The sequence below is a fragment of the Vulpes lagopus genome, chromosome 7 (assembly GCF_018345385.1).
Source record: "Vulpes lagopus strain Blue_001 chromosome 7, ASM1834538v1, whole genome shotgun sequence".
In the NCBI taxonomy this organism is placed as follows: Eukaryota; Metazoa; Chordata; class Mammalia; order Carnivora; family Canidae; genus Vulpes; species Vulpes lagopus.
This window is the reverse complement of record NC_054830.1, coordinates 81612375-81631032: the sequence shown is the minus strand read 5'-3', so window position 1 is coordinate 81631032 and position 18658 is coordinate 81612375. Positions and strand designations below refer to the sequence as shown.

At 39.6% G+C, this 18658-nt stretch overlaps 1 protein-coding gene across 1 annotated transcript in view; it reads left to right on the top strand.

The window, feature by feature from the left end:
• DNAI1 (dynein axonemal intermediate chain 1) overlaps positions 1-18658 on the top strand; it is a 61224-nt gene that overhangs the window by 4617 nt on the left and 37949 nt on the right. Inside the window, exon 2 of the mRNA XM_041764538.1 lies at positions 16987-17019. Within this exon, the coding sequence (XP_041620472.1) occupies positions 16987-17019 (33 nt within the window). The remainder of the gene's footprint in view (positions 1-16986; positions 17020-18658) is intronic.

Here is an 18658-nt window from a genome sequence, read left to right as displayed (position 1 = left end):
GCTCTTAGTATAGGGACAAATTTTTTAGATAACCCTTCAGGGGCCTATATGGGCTGAGGCCCACTTGGATCTCTAAGCTTTAACTTTTATCACTCTTACCCTATTATAGCTGTACTTTAATTCTACATACTGTTCCTTCTTTCTGGAACACTTTTCAAATCCTTCCTCACATATGTACTCCTAAGATTTCAGACCAATTATCAATCCGCACTACCTGCCCCAATGCTGCTGCCCTATTAATGAAGATAGGGTTGTTTCCTCTATTATGTAGTAATATACCTTGATCCTTTCTTCCTTAGCCTGCATCCTAGTATGTACTTATTTACTGTTTGTGTAATTATTAGATTATTGTATGTCTCTCCCATTAGACTGTGAGCTCCTCAAGAGTAGGACCTATGGATGTTTTTGCTCACAACTGTTCTCAAGCGCCTAACACAGTGGCCATCACATCAGAAGCTCTCAATAAATGCCTATTGGGTGAATGATAGGATGTGATTGGAAAGTAGCATAGAGTGTTATGAAAAGCCTGTTATAGGATATCTTAACACTGATTCTGGGGGAATGAGGGAAGACTTCTAGGAGGAGTACCATGATCTAAAGTTTGGACAGAGGATCCCTGGGTGGCTCAGCAGTTTGGCGCCTGCCTTTGGCCCAGGGCGCGAACCTGGAGTCCCGGGATCGAGTCCCGTGTTGGGCTCCCGGCATGGAGCCTGCTTCTCCCTCTTCCTGTGTCCCTGCCTCTCTCTCTCTCTCTCTCTCTCTCTCTCATATAAATAAATAAATAAATAAATAAATAAATAAATCTTTTTTTAAAAATTAAAAAAAAATAAAGTTTGGACAAAGAGGGATGCCTGGGTGGCTCAGTGGTTGACCCTCTGCCTTTGGCTCAGGGCATGATCCCAGAGTCCCAGGATCAAGTCCCACATGGGGCTTCCTGCATGGAGCCTGCTTCTCCCTCTACTTGTGTCTCTGCCTCTCTCTCTCTCTCTCTCTCTGTCTCTCATGAATGAATAAATACAATCTTTAAAAATAAATAAAAAATAAAAATAAAGCTTGGACAAAGGAAGAATAGTTCAAAATGTAGGATAAGAAGTGACCAGAGAAGTTAGAAGACATAACAGAATAGAAGGCATACAAGAACATACACAGAAGACAAGGAAGAATAATGTCCTAAAGAAGAGTGTTTCTAGTGAGTTTACAGTGTTTATATAATATGTGGTCAGTTGTGTCACATGATGCTAAGGGGTCAGTGAAGATAAGAACTAGACAGAGCCATTAGATATAATAATTAGGAGATGCCTGGGTGGCTCAGCAGTTTAGCGCCTGCCTTCAGCCCAGGGTGTGATCCTGGAGTCCTTGGATTGAGTCCTACATCAGGTTCCCTGCATGGAGCCTGCTTCTCTCTCTGCCTATGTCTCTGCCTCTCTCTGTGTGTGTCTCTCATGAATAAATAAATAAAATCTTAAATAAATATATATACTAATTAGGAAGTCACTGGGGACCTCGGAAAGAACAATTTTATTTTTTATTTTATTTTTTTATTAGAGAGAGAGAATGAGTAGAGGGAGGGGCAGAGAGAAAGGAAGAAGCAGATTCCCCACTGAGCAGGGAGCCCTATGTGGTGCTAGATCCCAGGACCCTGGGATCATGACCTGAGCTAAAGGCAGACACTTAACCAATTGAGCCACCCAGGCACCCCAGAAAGAACAATTTTCCAGTTAAAAGCCAGATTGAATTGAGCTAAAAAGAAAGTAAAGACTATATAGACAATGATTTGTTTGTTTATTTACTTACTTACTTACTTACTTACTTATTTATGGATGAAAGTAATACTTGAATATGTTAAATGCTAAGGGGAGGGACCCTGGCATAGAGAAGAAGGAGAATCAGGAGACATAAAATATTGACTAGAGCCAAGTCTCTGAGGAGGAGAGGGTGGATCGGTTGTGGACAGGAGACAGAACACTGTAACAGGAGAAAAGAAAGGAGGAAGGGATGGATGCAGATGATGATAATTTAGAGGTTTAGTGGCAGGAAGTTGAGAGAATTTTCTCTTCTCTTCCCGTAGTAGTGTTATGGAATTCCTTCTGGAAGTGATAACTAGAAAACAAATTTTGCCAATGGCTGTTCCATTTTGTTATGATTATAGTCATGCTATCTTCAGAGTTATAGTCTGAGGTTTGTCATGCACAATTATCAGATTACAAAACAGCTGTGAGCATTTGCAGCCAGAACTTGGTCTCCTCCTATTTACTGTAGAGCCTAGCACATTGTTAGTACTCAGTACATGCCAGGTACTCGAATAACAATGGCAGAGGGCTCTTGTGCTTATCCCTAGGCTTTGCAGGCTGCAAGCTGATGCTGAAGAGTAATTTTGATTCTCTGGCTCCAGCTGTAAGCAAGTGACATGAAATTGTTTTCTGCCGGTTAGGGATTTGTATGGAGCGTTCAGTCTTCCCTATCACTGAGACAGAATTGTATGTAAGAAGCAAGTAAAGGACACAGCTGTTTTTCACTGTCTGTATCTCAAAACACTTTTCACTGTCTGTATCTCAAAACACTTTGTCCCACTCATGGAGTCATTGGATTCTGGTTTGTATGGAAGGTTTACGTCCTCTTATTGTTCTTACCTCCTAGATTTGAGAACTCTTAGAGGTGGGGCCAACTCAGCCTTGGTTCTTCTTTAGCTGTCATCCTAGGATCTGGTACATATTAGATGCTTAATAAATACTGGATGAATGAATAATGACTGAATGAATCAGTTGATGAGTAAATAAATGCATGATGGAAAGGTATGTATAACAATACTCTGAATGCTAGCTTTTCTTTCTGGGCCTGCATTAGAAGCTGCTCATGCCTTTGTCTTAGTCAAAGCAGCTTCATTCTATTAATTATGTAGGGGGGGGGGGATCCCTGGGTGGCTCAGTGGTTTGGCGCCTGCCTTTGGCCCAGGGCGCGATCCTGGAGTCCTGGGATCGAGTCCCGTGTCAGGCTCCCAGCATGGAGCCTGCTTCTCCCTCCTCCTGAATCTCTGCCTCTCTTTCTCTCTATGCCTATCATAAATAAATAAATAAATCTTTAAAAATAATAATAATAATGCAGGGACCCTACTACTGATGTTAAGCTTTTTTCCCTACTTTTATTTTTACCTCACATCCATTTTCTTATTTACTTAATTTTTTCATGTGTCGTATATTTAGCCTCAAATATTGCTTCGAGACAAATTGGAATATAAATGGATAAAAAAAAATCTGCTGATCCTAGAGTGCCTGGGTAGCTCAGTCTATAAGCTTCTGAATCAAGTCAGGATCTCAGGGTTGTGAGATCTAGCCCCATGAGGTGGGACTGGCACTGGTTGGCACTGGGTGTGGAGCCTGCTTAACATTCTCTCTCTCCGTTTCCCTCTGCCCACTCCACCCTCCTGTGTGTGTGCTCTCTGGCTCTCTCTCTCTCTCAAAAAAAAAAAAAAGGAGGGAAGGAATCTGCTGATCTCTAGACAGACACATGGTTACAAGTCTCTGTATCTTTGTTAATGATTTTGTTCCTTTGCCTGGAATGCCCAAGGCATTCCTACTTCTGCTCTTTATGAGCCTGGCAAACTCTAAGGCACACAAATTTTAGTCAAGCTCTTTAAATTGCAAAGAACAGAGGCTCAACTCAAGTTATCTCAAGTAAAAGGAGGGTTGGCTAAAGGGAGAAAGGGTATATGTGGGGGTTTGAGGATGAGTATTATAAATATATAAGTAGCCTAGAATCATAATTGGAAAACTATTGGTTCTGAAACAGATTAAGTACTAATTACTTTCTCTGTATCTCTCATAGCCTCTCTTCTTCTCTTAGCAACTATGTTTCATTCCTTATTTTCATTTCCCAAACAGCCAACTTTTTTATGGTTTCTGCTCCCTCATAACTTTAGTGTGTTTCCAGCCCATCATGCCACTTTGGCCTGTCTCTAACTCAGAAACATCTCCATACTATCTCCATCCAATCACCACTTCTCTCAGTAGTCCCAGTTCAAATTCTTGGAGAAGGAACCTGATTGACCCTAGCTTATCTGTTCATGCTAGACTGTATCACAGAGGGACAAGATCCCATGGCTTTCTAAGCAGCCAAAGCTGTGAGGAGGCCAGTTTCTCTTACACGGTACAAGGTATAACCTGCTTTACTCCAAAGTAACTTCTACATTGTTTCTGAAGAATCTCTTTCTCATATATTGTGCGGGAAGGGCCTCAGATTTCTTCCAACCCAGTGCCTCCATTCAGGGCTGATATTTACATTATAAAAGGTTCTGTCCTTTACAAACAGCTTTACAGCTTTACTTTAGGCTTGTTGTTCATGTGTGTGCGTGTGTGTGTGTGTGTGTGTGTGTGTTTCTGCAATGAATTTTAAAATGCAGCACACTATGTATAACTTTTAAAGGCCTTGGTATAGGGAACTTATATTCTGGCCATGATGGAACAATCCATACTGGACTTGCCCTCCCACTTAAACAGCTATAATTTTGGACAACATGTGCCACATTCCCTCAGGACAGTGACTCCTGAGGGAAAGAAAGCACCCAATGTGAGTCATGTGTTTATCCTTGCTCTCTGGCTGGGGACAATTTCTTGACCTTGGCTCAGGGAGGTAGATTCCAAAGGAGTGCTGATACCAGTGAGATAACCCATATGTTAAAAGTAGCAGACAATGACTTTAAAGCAACTATTATAAATATATTTATAGACTTACAGAAAATATTGATTTAATGGATGGGGAATCTAAGCAGAAAAATGGAAACAATAGAAAAATATCAGAATGGAAAAGTAACTGGATGGGCTAAATGTGAAGATGAGTCCATTGAAATGATCTAACCTGAAGATCAGAGAGAAATAAGATTAAAAAATAGGAGTCTTGACTTCTGGGAACACGTCATATACGTATATGTATATACATATACATATACGTATCCTATTGGAATCCCAGAAGGAAATAGAGGAGGAGGAGAGAGATTTGAAGAAATAGTGGCCAAAATTTCTTAAATTTGATGGAAAACATATAGTATTATCAGAAGTTCAGCGAGTCCCAAGCAGGATAAGTACAAAGAAAACCACCCTTAGGTCCCTCATAGTCAAAATACTGAAAGCCAAAGATAAAAATAAAATCTTGAAAGTAGGCAGAACAAAATGACACATTGCATAAAGGGTAATAGTGATATGATTATGGCTGACTTCTCATTGTAAACAATGGAGGTCAGAAAGACAATGTAAGGATATATTTAAAGCACTGAAAGAAAATTACTGTCAACCTAGAATTCTACATCTAGCAAAAATATCCCTCAAATAAGAAAAGTGAAATAAATACATCTTCAAATAAACTAAAGCTGAGAGAACTTGTCATTAACAGACCTCCACTATAGGAAGTACTAAATGAAGTTCTGTAGGCTAAAGGAAAAATGATACTGATAGAAGCTCTATCTATGGGAAAGACCAAAAAGTACTAGAAATGATAAGTATGTGGCTAAAGATAAAAAACTAGCTCTTTTCCCTTCATTTTCTTAAAAGGCATATGACTGTTTAAAGCAAAAATAATACCATTATAAAATGGGACTTATAATGTATATAGAAATAAAATACGTGATAACAATAGGGCAAAATATGAGGTTGTGGTGGTAAATGGAATTAAGATGTTATAAGGTTATTACATTGTGAAATATAAAGTGGTATGTTATTTATTCTTAGTGGACTATGATAAGTTTAGGATGCTCATTGTAAACCTTAGAGTAACCATTAAAAAGTAACACAAAAAGGCACAGATAAAAAGCCAATGGAGATAATAAAATGAAATACTAAAAGAACTCAGTTAACAGAAGAAGGGAGAAGGTGTACAGAGGAACACAATCAGCAGATGGAGGGAGGCAAATCATAAGAGACTCTTAACTATAGGAAACAAACTGAGGGTTGCTGGAGGAGATGGGGGTGGAGGGATGGGATAACTGGGTGATGGGCATTAAGGAGGGCACTTGATGTAATGAGCACTGGGTGTTATATGTAACTGATGAATCACTACATTTTACCCCTGAAACTAATAATATATGTTAACCTAATTGAATTTAAGTAAAAGGTTAAAAAAAAAAAAAAGCAGATGGGAAAACAAAGAGCAACATAATAAAGACAACCAACAACCATACCATTGCTTTCAATTACAAGGTAGAGTTTCTCAAGCTATGGAGGGAAAAAGCAAGACCCAACTAAATGCTGCCTATAAAAGTACAGTTTAAACATAAAGACATAGAAAAGGTGAAAATAAAAGAGTAGAAAAAGTATACCCTGATAATGGCAAGTTGTGTGGCTCTAGTATTATCAGAACTAAGTGTAGGCTTCAAGACCAGGAATATTCTCAATGATAAGTAGAGACATTTCATAATGATAAATAAATGACATTCTCTCAAGAGGAGACTTAAAATCACAAACATGTATGCACCTATTAATAGAAGTTCAAGATAAATGAATAAAAAACTGACAGGGCAGCCCAGGTGACTCAGCAGTTTAGTGCCGCCTTCGGCCCAGGGTATGATCCTGGGGACCCAGGATGGAGTCCCTTGTCAGGCTCCCTGCGTGGGCCTCTGCCTCTGTCTCTGCCTCTCTCTCTCTCCGTGTCTCTCATGAATAAATAAATAAAATCTTAAAAAAAAAAAAAAACTGACAGAGCGTATAGGGGAAATAGAAAAATACACAAAGATAGTTCATTTTAATACTTGTCTCTCAGTTATTGGAAGATAATGACCTAATTAACATTTGTAGAACACTACAGCTAAGAATTGGAGAATGAAAATTATATCCAAGAACTGCAGAATGTTCACAAAAATAGACCATATGCTAGGACATGAAGCAAATCCCAAGACATATCAAAAGATTAAAATCTTACAGATTTTAATTCAATTCAAATTCAACATCCGTCCATGAGAGAAAGAATCTCAGCAGACTAGGAATAGCTTGAAAAAAAAAAAACGGAGTTAAATTTAAAATAAATAGCAATATCTTTAAAATTGCTATTTAAAACTGATGAATTGTATCCCTAAATATTTAGAAATTAAGGAACATACTTCTAAATAAAGTTAGTCAAAGGAGAAGGGCAAATGGTAGCTACACATGTAGTGAGCATAGCATAATGTATAAATTTGTCAAATCAGGGACACCTGGGTGGTTCAGCGGTTGAGCGTCTGTCTGCCTGACTCGGGGTGTGATCCCGGAGTTCCGGGATTGGGTCCCACATTGCGCTCCTTGCATGGAGCCTGCTTCTCCCTGCATGGAGCCTGCTTCTCCCTCTGCCTATGTCTCGGCCTCTCTCTGTGTGTGTTTCTCATGAATAGATAATAAAATCTTTTTAAAAAAATTGTCAAATCACTATGTTGAACACCTAAAACTAATGTAACATTGTCAACTATATAGTGTCAACTATATTTCAATAAAAAAGAAAGAGCACAAATGAAATTAGTAAATACTTTTAATTGAGTGGTAATGGAAATATGACCACAAATTTTTGGTTGCTGCTTAGTTAGGCATAATGGAAATTCATAGCTTTAAATGTCTGTTTTAAAGATTTATTTTATTATTTTGAGAAAGAGAGATCAAGCACAAGTGGGGGGCAGAGGGAGAGGGAGAAGCCGGTTCCCTGCTGAGCAGGGGGCCTGATGTGGGGCTCAATCCCAGGACCCTGGGATCATGATCTGAGTAGAAGGCAGATGCTTAACCCACTGAGCCACCCAGGCACTCCTAAATGCCTGTATTAGCAAAAAGGGAAAGATTTTAAATCAATGTTTCATAGGAACAATGAGAAAAACAATAGAGAAAATTAACAAAGTCAGAAGTTCATTCTTTGAAAATATTAATAAAATTGACAAAATCTAGCAGGGCTCATCAAGATAAAAAGAAATCACAACATCAATATCAGGAATAGAACATGAGAAATCACTACTGATCCTACAGACATTAAAAAGGATAATAAGAAATAAAATTTAAAAAAAAAAAAAAAAAAAAAAAAAAGGGATCCCTGGGTGGCGCAGCGGTTTGGCGCCTGCCTTTGGCCCGGGGCGCGATCCTGGAGACCCGGGATCGAATCCCACGTCAGGCTCCCGGTGCATGGAGCCTGCTTCTCCCTCTGCCTATGTCTCTGCTTCTCTCTCTCTCACTGTGTGCCTATCATAAATAAATAAAATTTAAAAAAAAAATAAAAATAAAAAGGATAATAAGGAGGGACACTTGGGTGGCTCAGCGGTTGGGCATCTGCCTTTGGCTCACAGCGTGATCCTGGAGTCTGGGGATTGAGTCCCCACATCGGGCTCCCTCCATAGAGCCTGCTTCTCCTTCTGCCTGTGTTTCTGCCTCTCTCTGTATGTCTCTCATGAATAAATAAATAAAATCTTTTCTTTTAAAAGGATAATAAGGAAATATTACTATAACTTTATGGCAATAAATTCAACAATTTAGATAGAATGAACAAAAAGTTTAAGATTTTATTTATTTGAGAGAGAGAGAGAGAACAGGAGGAGGGAAAAGGAGAGAATCTCAAGCAAACTTGTGCTGAACTTGGAGCCAAATTTGGGTTTGATCTCATGACCCTGAGATCATGACCTGAACCGAAATCAAAAGTTGGAAGCTTAACTGAGCCACCCAGGTGCCCCGAATAGACAAATTTCTTTCTTTCTTTCTTTCTTTCTTTCTTTCTTTCTTTCTTTCTTTCTTTCTTTCTTTCTTTCTTTCTTTCTTTCTTTCTTTCTTTCTTTCTTTCTTTCTTTCTTTCTTTCTTTCTTTCTTTCTTTTAAGATTTTATTTATTTATTCATGAGAGATACAGAGAGAGAGAGAAAGAGAGAGAGAGAGAGAGTGAGAGAGAAGCAGGCTCCATGCAGGGAGCCTGACGTGGGACTTGATCCCGAGGCTCCAGGATCATGCCTTGGACGGAAAGCAGGCACTTAACCGCTGAGCCACCCAGGGATTCCTTGAATAGACAAATTTCTTGAAAAATACAGTTTACCTTAATTAACACAAGAATAAATAGAAATATGAAAACTCCATACCTATTTTTAAAAATTGAGTTCAAAACTTAAAACCTTCCTACAAAGAAACTCCAGTCCCAACTGGTTTAACTGATGAACTGTATCAAATACAAAGGCATAAATAAATAATAAAAAGAAATTTAAAAAAAAAAAAAGGGGATCCCTGGGTGGCGCAGCGGTTTGGCGCCTGCCTTTGGCCCAGGGCGCGATCCTGGAGACCCGGGATCGAATCCCGCGTCGGGCTCCTGGTGCATGGAGCCTGCTTCTCCCTCTGCCTGTGTCTCTGCCTCTCTCTCTGTCTCTCTCTCACTATCATAAATAAATAATAAAAAGAAATTTAAAAAAAAAAAAGAATGCTTTGGGATCCCTGGGTGGCGCAGCGGTTTGGCGCCTGCCTTTGGCCCAGGGCGCGATCCTGGAGACCTGGGATCGAATCCCATGTCAGGCTCCCGGTGCATGGAGCCTGCTTCTCCCTCTGCCTGTATCTCTGCCTCTCTCTCTCTCTCTCTGTGACTATCATAAATAAATAAAAATTAAAAAAAAAAATTTAAAAAAAAAAAAAAAAAAAGGCATAAATAACAACAGAAGTGTTATTTTTAAATTTAAATTCAATTAACTAATATATAATGTATTATTGGTTTCAGAGGTAGAGGTAAGTGATTCATCAGTCTTCTATAACACCCAGTGCTCATTACATCATGTGCCCTCCTTAATATCCATCACCCAGTTTCCCCATTCTCCCACAACCCTTCCCTTTAGCAACCCTCAGTTTGTTTCCCATAATTAAAAGTCTCTTATAGTTTGTCTTTCTCTCTGAATGCAGAAAAAGGAGATATGAGACCAGGTTGGTGCCTACCTGGATTTCAGGTATGGACAACACACTTTTCGATTTTACAATAAATTCCCCTAGAATGAGACTCAGTGGCCATGCTTAGCAGACCATGATAGATTAATAAAATGATGACAACCACAAAGTCTACATTGCCAGTGTTACTTGGCTTACTGAGTGCTGGGCTCTAAGTTAGGTGCTCTTCAGGCATTGTTTTATTTCATCCTCAGAGCAATTCTGAGACAAGCATTAATATTTTTCTCTACCTTGTAGATGAGAAAATGAGGATTAGAGACTAAATACTTTGCTCAAGATTTCACGTATAGTTTGTGGCCAAGTAGGGGACCCATCCAAAGCTTACCCTAAAACTTCTGCTTTTAGGGCAGCCCAGGTGGCTCAGCTGTTTAGTGCCGCCTTCAGCCCAGAGCGCCGCCTTCAGCCCAGGGTGTGATCCTGGAGACCCGGGATGGAGATAGAGTCCCATGTGGAACTCCCTGCATGGAGCCTGCTTGTCCCTCTGCCTGCTTGTCCTTCTGTCTGTGTCTGCCTGTCTCTCTCTCTCTCATGAATAAATAAAATCTTTTTAGAAATAAATAAATAAATAAAACTTCTGCATTTAAATCCTACCCTCTTTGCTTGCTGTAGCCTTATCTGGCAAGGGTCCTTAGAGTTGGCTTCTGCCCTCCTGGCCTTCCAGATAGGCACCAGCCTGGTCTCATATCCTCTTTTTCTGTATTCAGAACACTGTACTAACTAATACTGCATTAATAGGGAAGAAAAACCTCTATAATTGTGCTTTGTTGACTTTTAAATTTCTTAGCATATTAAATTATAAAATAATGCACATTCACATTAAAAATATTAAAACCATGAGAACGAGTATATAGTGGACAGTATTGGTCCCCTTCCCCACGATTCCCTAGTCACATTCCTAAACCAAACTGCTATCAACAGATTCTATATATTCTTCTAGAAATTTTGTATGTATATGAAAATACACATACATACATATTCTTAAAGTAAGCAGATGGGTCATCTATTTCTGTAGCTTGCTTTTTTATTTAACAATGTACCTTGGAGAGCTTTCCATAACAGTACATAAATGTTTATCTCATTCTTTTAAAAATATGCAGTGTCTTATTGAATGGCTATACCATAAGTTATTTAACTAGGCCCCTATCAATGTTTTCCATTTGCAAAAATATTATAAATAACGCTTCAGTGAGCAGTTTTGTACATTTTATGCATGTGTATGAATACTGCTATAGGAAAAATTCAAGAAAGTGGAGTTGAGGGGTATCTGCATTTTAAATTTTGTCAGATGTTGCCAAATAATCCTATAAAAAGTTTGCATCAGTTGGCACTCCCACAATAGTGTTTGATAATATCTATTACCCTTTATCTCCAGTTTTTCAAAATTTTGAGATTTCTTTCAAGTACACTTATTTAGTACCTTCTGTGTGCTTTAGACACTGCACTAGGCTCAGAGATTTGAAATGCAGTCCCTGTAGCCAGAGAAAGATGTGTTGGTGAATTACTGTTCCTTTGGGACTAAGAGCTTTTACCCTTTTAAAAACGGAAACTGCAAGCTGGTGAGGTATTTAGTTTCAATTTAGCTTAATGGAAACCTGTTAGTGAGTTTTAAAATAAGGACCAAGACAACTGAAATGGTAAACGAAGTCTCCTGGGCTCCAGGAAGGATGCTGCTGCATCTGTGGGTTTGCATGCTTCGAAGAGCCCCTCTTTCCAGGAACAAACATGTTTCAGCATTGAACTCTTTGGCGGAAATGTGAGCTGCTGTAGCCTCTAGTCCCTAGGGTGGGGGCTTCCTAGTAAGCAAGGGCCACAGAAATTCTGTGTGGCTGAGGGCAGAGCAGGGTCTGTAAATGGGAATATAATGCTGCCGACTACATTACTTCAGCATAAATCTGGCTAAACACCACACTATGCACTTTATGTTCATTGACTCATTTAATCCTCATAACAAGCCTATGATTGAGAAGGTGTCATTATTCCTAGTTTAAAGATAAAGATACCGAGGTTCAGAGAAGACAAGTAACTTGCCTAGAGCCATAGAACTAGCAGGTGGCAGAGTGGGGACCCAAACCAAGGTATCTTCAACTTCAGAGCCCACATCTGGGCTCCGTGAGTACATCTTATCACATACTTGTTTAATATTATATCTTCATGATAGGGAACAGTTTAAGAATTTTTTTTTTTAGTTTAAGAATTTTTTTTTATCTCCTTACCTCTAAAGTATGCTCAGAGACAAATGGGTTGCTTACACTTTTCAGATGCTATGTACCAAAACAGATCTAAGTTCAGGTAAATGCCCAGTAGGTGACAATAATAATCATCTGTTACCTTGGCCAGAATTTTCATTTTCAAAGCACCCACCCATAGCTGTGGGAGGAAAAGGGTAGGGGATGATATGGATGCTGTGTTAGAGAATTTGAGATTTATCTCATGGCTGATGAGGAACCCTTGAAGGCTTTAAATCAGGAAAGTGATATGATCAGATTTGTGTTACAGGAAGATCACTTATAGATAGTGACTAGTTTGGGTTCAACTCCTGGTCACCTTTAGGTCAGTTGCTTGATCTCTTTAAGCCTCAATGTCATCATCTGTAAAATAGAATAATGATAATTCTTACCTGATAGGGTGGTTCTCAAGGTTAAATGAGATAAGGCATATAAATTGCTTAGTAAATGACTAGCCCAGTGTAAGTGGTCAGTAGCTGAGAATGATGATAATGATATAATTATTAGAATGGAGAGAAACTGGAGTTAGGTAAATCAAATGTAATTAGGCAAGAGATAGTAAGGGAGGTGTAAATGGAGAGGATAGGTATGAAAGATATCAAGGAGATAGAATTGTTAGACTTTGAAATATGATGCTAATGGGAGGGAGGGAGGGAAAGGCAGGCATTTTGATGGTTTCCAGTTTCCAACCTGGGTGACTGAGTGGATGGGGATGCACTTAAGTGACATAGGAAATACCAGAAGAAATGGAAATTTGATGTAGAAAAAGAATATAATCATTGGGGTGGGAAAAGAACATATTATGGTTGGCTTTTAAATATACTCAGTTTGAGTACTCTGTTACCAATTTGAACATGAGGTCCTGGGAAGTCTAAGCAATAGAAATAGATTTTAACTTTAGGGCACCTGGCTGCCTCAGTCAGTAGAGCATGCAATTTTTTTTTTTTTTTTAAGCATGCAACTCTTGATCTTGAGGTCTGGAGTTTAAGCCCCACATTAGGCATAGAGATGGCTTAAAGAAAATAAAAATAAAGAATTAAATTTTTTTTAAAAAGAAATAATTTGAACCCTATCATAAGGTGCAAGATGAAGCTATGAGTAGGGATTAGAAACACCAAGGGGACTGTGTAGAATAAGAAGACTTGGGGGGTGGGTGTTGGGTGGTTCAGTTGATTGAGCATCTGACTCTTGGTTTCAGCTCAGATCATGATCGCAGGGTCATGAGATGGAGCCTCAAGTCGGGCTCCCATGCTCAGCAGGGAGTCTGCTTGAAATACTCTCCCTACTCTCCATCTACCCCTCCCTCTGCTCTCTTTCCTTAAAAAAAAAAAGAAGAAGACTAAGGAGTTGAAGCATATATTCCTGGTCAAGGATATTGATAAGGAACTACTAGAGAAGTGACGTGGAATTGAAGGTGGAAAAGTTTCAAGAAAGAGCAAGGGAGCCCAGCCCTCATCCTGAAAAAGAAATGAGAAGTAACCACTTGGAAGCTGAGTTTTTACCAGTTCCTTCTCTCAGGATGCTCACACTAAAATCTGTAATAATGAGAATAGAAAATGCTCTACTATGGAGGAGTTCAGAATAGGACATCTGTTATCCCACTGATCATCAGGATTAATTTGACTGCCATGGTGGCCTGTGGGGGATGGGGAGGGTTCCTCTCTCTTCCTGCATCACTCCTCTAATATACATCCTCCCTTGGCAAAGTAGAATGACCTATCCAAAAGTAGATCTTTGATCAATAGTATAAGAATAGTGGACCTCCTTTGCTGGAATCTCCAGGCTGCCTCCAACGCATACTGCGGTATTATGTTTCTTTTCATAATACAATTCCCTTTTGCAAACCAAAACCCAGAAATAACAGAGTGTCTATTTGAAGATACATTTCATCTTGCATCTCTTAACAGCCAGTACTTATGGTGGTGATGGAAGGTGGGGCAGAGCCTTGCTCAAAGTGAGGAATAGAAGAATAGAGGGAAGTAGGAGAAAAATGATAATATGTCAGGGTAAGATAAAGGACGAGTAGAGGTTAGTTAAGTAGTGTTTTGTTAGAGATAGTGGGAGCAGAAAGGGGAAAAGGGAAGATGGTGTTTCTGGCAGGAGGAACTGTATGTAAAAAGCAAAGGTGCAGGAGCACCACTGGCTCAGTCAGAAAAACACGCAACTCTTATTCTCAGGGTCATGAGTTCAAGCCACATGTTGGGTATAGAGATTGCTTTAAAATAAGTAATTAAGGGCAGCCCAGATGACGCAGCGGTTTGGTGCCGCCTGCAGCCGGGGTGTGATCCTGGAGACCTTGGATAGAGTCCCACGTCGGGCTCCCTTCATGGAGCCTGCTTCTCCCTCTGCCTGTCTCTCTCTCTCTCTCTCTCTCTCTCTGTCTCTATGAATAAATAAATAAATAAATAAATAAATAAATAAATAAATAAAATCTTAAAAGAAAATAAAATAAATAATTAAAAAAAAAAAGCAAAGGTGCAGAGGTGAGAAAGCACAGGCCATGCTCAGGAACTGTGAGTAGCTGCATCTCAAAGTGCTAGCACATGAAGGGTTGGAGAACAGGCTGGAATGGAGATGTGGGGCCAAATGATAGAGTTCTGAGGGCCAGGGGAGGGAGTTTGGGCTTTGTTCTTCTGTGGTTTGATGGCTTCTGGGAGGAGCCATCAAAAGCTTTCCAGGAATTCAGGCTTGTCTGTCTCAGGCCTCTCCTTTTGGAAGACCAAGGGCCCAGAGTGGCAGCCTGACATTCAATCTCCTTTGCCATGGTTGGGAAGTCAGGGCTGCAGCTGATTTCATTGGCCTGTTTTGCATTTATTATAGTGTGGCTTTTATAGTGTGTTAATTGAAATATTTCCAACTGCCAAAAACAATTCTACTCAAATTGCCTTGTCAGTTCTTTTATTGCCAGATAAATGTTTTACAGACATATTTATGGAGGGCAGTGGTAACTGGATCTCGTTTTCTATTTAAGGCTGGCAGTTTGGATTGGGATTGGCCCTTCAGTGTTCTGCTGTGGGCCAGAAAGCTGTTGGATGTTGTAGCGCTTCCATCTTGTTACCTTAGGGATCAGAGGTGCTTCAAAAAAAAAAAGCAGCTTTTTGGCTCATGCACCTTAGCCTCAGAGAAGGGTTCCATCACTGGAAACCCTGGCAACCTGGCAGAAATCTGAATCCTGCTGCCTGCTCTACCAGCAACAATCCCAGCCCAAGCTGAGACATGCTCTTCCTTTCCCTAGAATCCCTTTCTTCCCCTCCACCATCAAAGCCTCTCCCATAGACTACCATGTAAGAACTGTAAGAGCTATAAGACCCCATCTAGTCTAACTCTGTCGCTTTGTATTTGGAAGACTGAGGCCCAAGACACTTCTGCAAGATCACACAGATGGCCTGTGAGAGCAGGGAGCAGAGGTCTCTGTCCAATGTGCTATGCAGCCACCACACTGCACTGGCCCCTCCTCCAACACTTTAGACTTGCTTCCTACAGGTGCCTTTCCTTCACATTTCTAGCCTCCACTGATCTCCCTTTTGCTTGATCATCTGAAACATCTATTGTTCTGTATATATACTGCAGGGTTTTTGTTTGTTTGGTGGAACATTTCACTAGCTCTGTCACTGTTCTTCTTTTGCCTTTGTGCATGCTGTTTTCTTCTTCTGAAAAATATTTTCTCTAGTTGGACAATATATTTTTTTTCTTTGATATCCAGCTAGGAAATAGCCACCTCTGGGAGCCTTTCTTGTGCTGGGTAGGTGTCTCTGTGCACCCCTCCAGCACTCTGGGCACATATATCTCTGTTGCTGGCACAGAGCAGGCTTTCAAAGGAACATACTCTGAGTGAGTAAGTGAGTGAGTGAATGAGAGAGCAAAGGATGAGCACTGCCTACACTATCCTCCATGGACCCTGAGCAAACTGGAACAGAGACCTTATCTGTCTTCATTTTTGTCCTACTGCTTGGGTATGTCCCTAACAGATAAATAGATGCTCAACAAATGTTTATGAAGCTGAACAGACCATGATGCTCTTGGGAATATAAAATTTTATTTTATTTTATTTTATTTTATTTTATTTTATTTTATTTATTCATGAGAGACACACACAGAGAGAGAAACAGATACAGGCAGAAGGAGAAGCAGGCTCCATGCAGGGAGCCTGATGAGGGACTCGATCCCAGGACTCCAAGATCACACCCTGGGCCAAAGGCAGGCGCTAAACCTCTGAGCCACCCAGGGATCCCCTTGGGAACATAAAATTTTAGTGTGTTAGAACTGGAAGGTCATCACATCCAATCCTATACATTTTACTGACAAGGAAACCGAGGCCCAAAGAGGAAAAACATTTTTCCCAGCATCATGATTACTAATGCGTTTGACAGCATTCTTTCATTTATTCAATAAATATTTTGAACACATGCTATATTCTCAGACAGCAGTGGACAACACAAAGTACCTGCTCAGAAAGAGTTTACATTCATCCCAAACAAGTGTTTGTGAATATAATCTGACTTCAAAATCCCCTTAGTGAAAAAAAAAAAATCCCCTTAGTGGAAAGCATACTGCAAAGCTGAGCACTTAAAATAGCATATACTTTAAAAAAATGTTTGTTGAAATGCCCAATGCTAAGTTACCTGGTTGCTCTTCATGGGTCAGTTGCACTGATGCTGGAATGGGGTTGCTTCAGATACAGGGCCTCCTTGGCTGGGGTAAGAAACACATGTTGCCACTGAGAAGACTGTTTTTAAGACTTGGGAAAGCTCAATGTCCAATGTCTTTGGGGTCTCTGGGCAGAAACTTCCCTATAATACTGTTTCTGATAGTCCCACAGAGATTTGCCTATGATTTACCTCTTGTTTCTGTTCTTTCTTTCAGAGCATCAGTGTGGGCAGAGGAACCAGAAAAAGAGTAAGTGCTGAGCCCACTGCAGGCTCTCAGCAAGAAGCTAACAGCATTGTTTTCCATTGAAAATATTAGCTATATATTTTTTAGAAAATTCAAATGAGCAAAAAGAACATTAAAATCACCCTTAAACCCACCATCACAGGAAACCTCTTAGTTAACACATGATGTTATATCCTCTCAGATATTTCTGTGCATATATAAAAATGATATGTATTTATTTTGAAATGGAATCAAACTGTATGTTATTTTATAATCTCCTTTTTACATAATATATTTAGAATACTTTTCATTGCCAATAAACATACTTTTATAGAGTCATTTAAAATTACTATATAATATTTTACCATGTGTTCTTAAGGCCATACCATAATTTGTTCAACCATGCCCTATTATTGGACATTAATGTTTCATGTTTCCTCTTTTTCACTATTATGATCAATTCTCCAGCAAACATTTGTACGTTTAAATCTCTGGGCGTGTCCTTGGTTATTTCTTTAATAAAAAAGTCCTACATATAGAAACTTCAGTCAAAGAATATAAACACTTGTTAGGCTTTTGAGAAATATTCCCAAATTGCTCTTTAGAAAGGTTATACTTTGATTCAATGGGGCACAGGCACCCCGATGTTTAGGCAGCATTATCAGCAACAGCCAAATTATGGAAAGAGCCCAAATGGCCATCAATGATGAATGGAGGGCAGCCCAGGTGGCTTAACGGTTTAGCGCCACCCTCAGCCCAGGGCATGATCCTGGAGACCCAGGATCGAGTCCCACATTGGGCTTCCTGCATGGAACCTGCTTCTCTCTCTGCCTGTTTCTCTGCCTCTCTCTCTCTCTCTCTCTCATGAATAAATAAATGAAATATTTTTTAAAAATGATGAATGGATAAAGAAGATAAAGAAGATGAATGGAATACTACTCCGCCAACAAAAAGAATGAAATTTTGCCATTTGCAATGACATGGATAGAACTAGAAGGTATTATGCTAAGCGAAATAAGCCAGTGAGAGAAAGACAAATACCATATGATTTTACTCACATGTGGAGTTTAAGAAACAAAACAAATGAACATAAGGAGAGAGAGAAAAAAAAAAGGAGAAAGAGAGAGGAAAGCAAACCATAAGAGAATCTTTTTTTAAAAAGATTTTATTTATTTATTTATTAGTTTATTTATTTATTTATTTATTTATTTATTTATTTATTTATGAGGGACGCACAGAGAAAGGCAGAGACACAGGCAGAGGGAGAAGCAAGTTCCCCTCAAGGAGCCCGATGTGGGACTCCATCCTGGGACTCTGAACCACACCCTGAGCCAAAGGCAGATGCTCAACCACTGAGCCATCCAGGCGTCCCACCATAAGAGAATTTTAATGATAGAGAACAAAGTGAGGGTTGATGGAGGGAGGTGGGCAGGGAATGGGCTGAATGGGTGCTGGGGATTAAGGATGGCACTTGTTATGAAGAGCACTGAGTGTTATATGTAAATAATGAATCAGTAAATTCTACACCTGAAACCAAATATTACCATATAGGTTAACTAACTAGAATTTAAATAAAAACTTGAAATTTTAAAAAATGACCAAAATTGTCATACTGGCCCTGCACAACAACAGGGTAACCACAGTCATGTTTTTGAGGAATAAA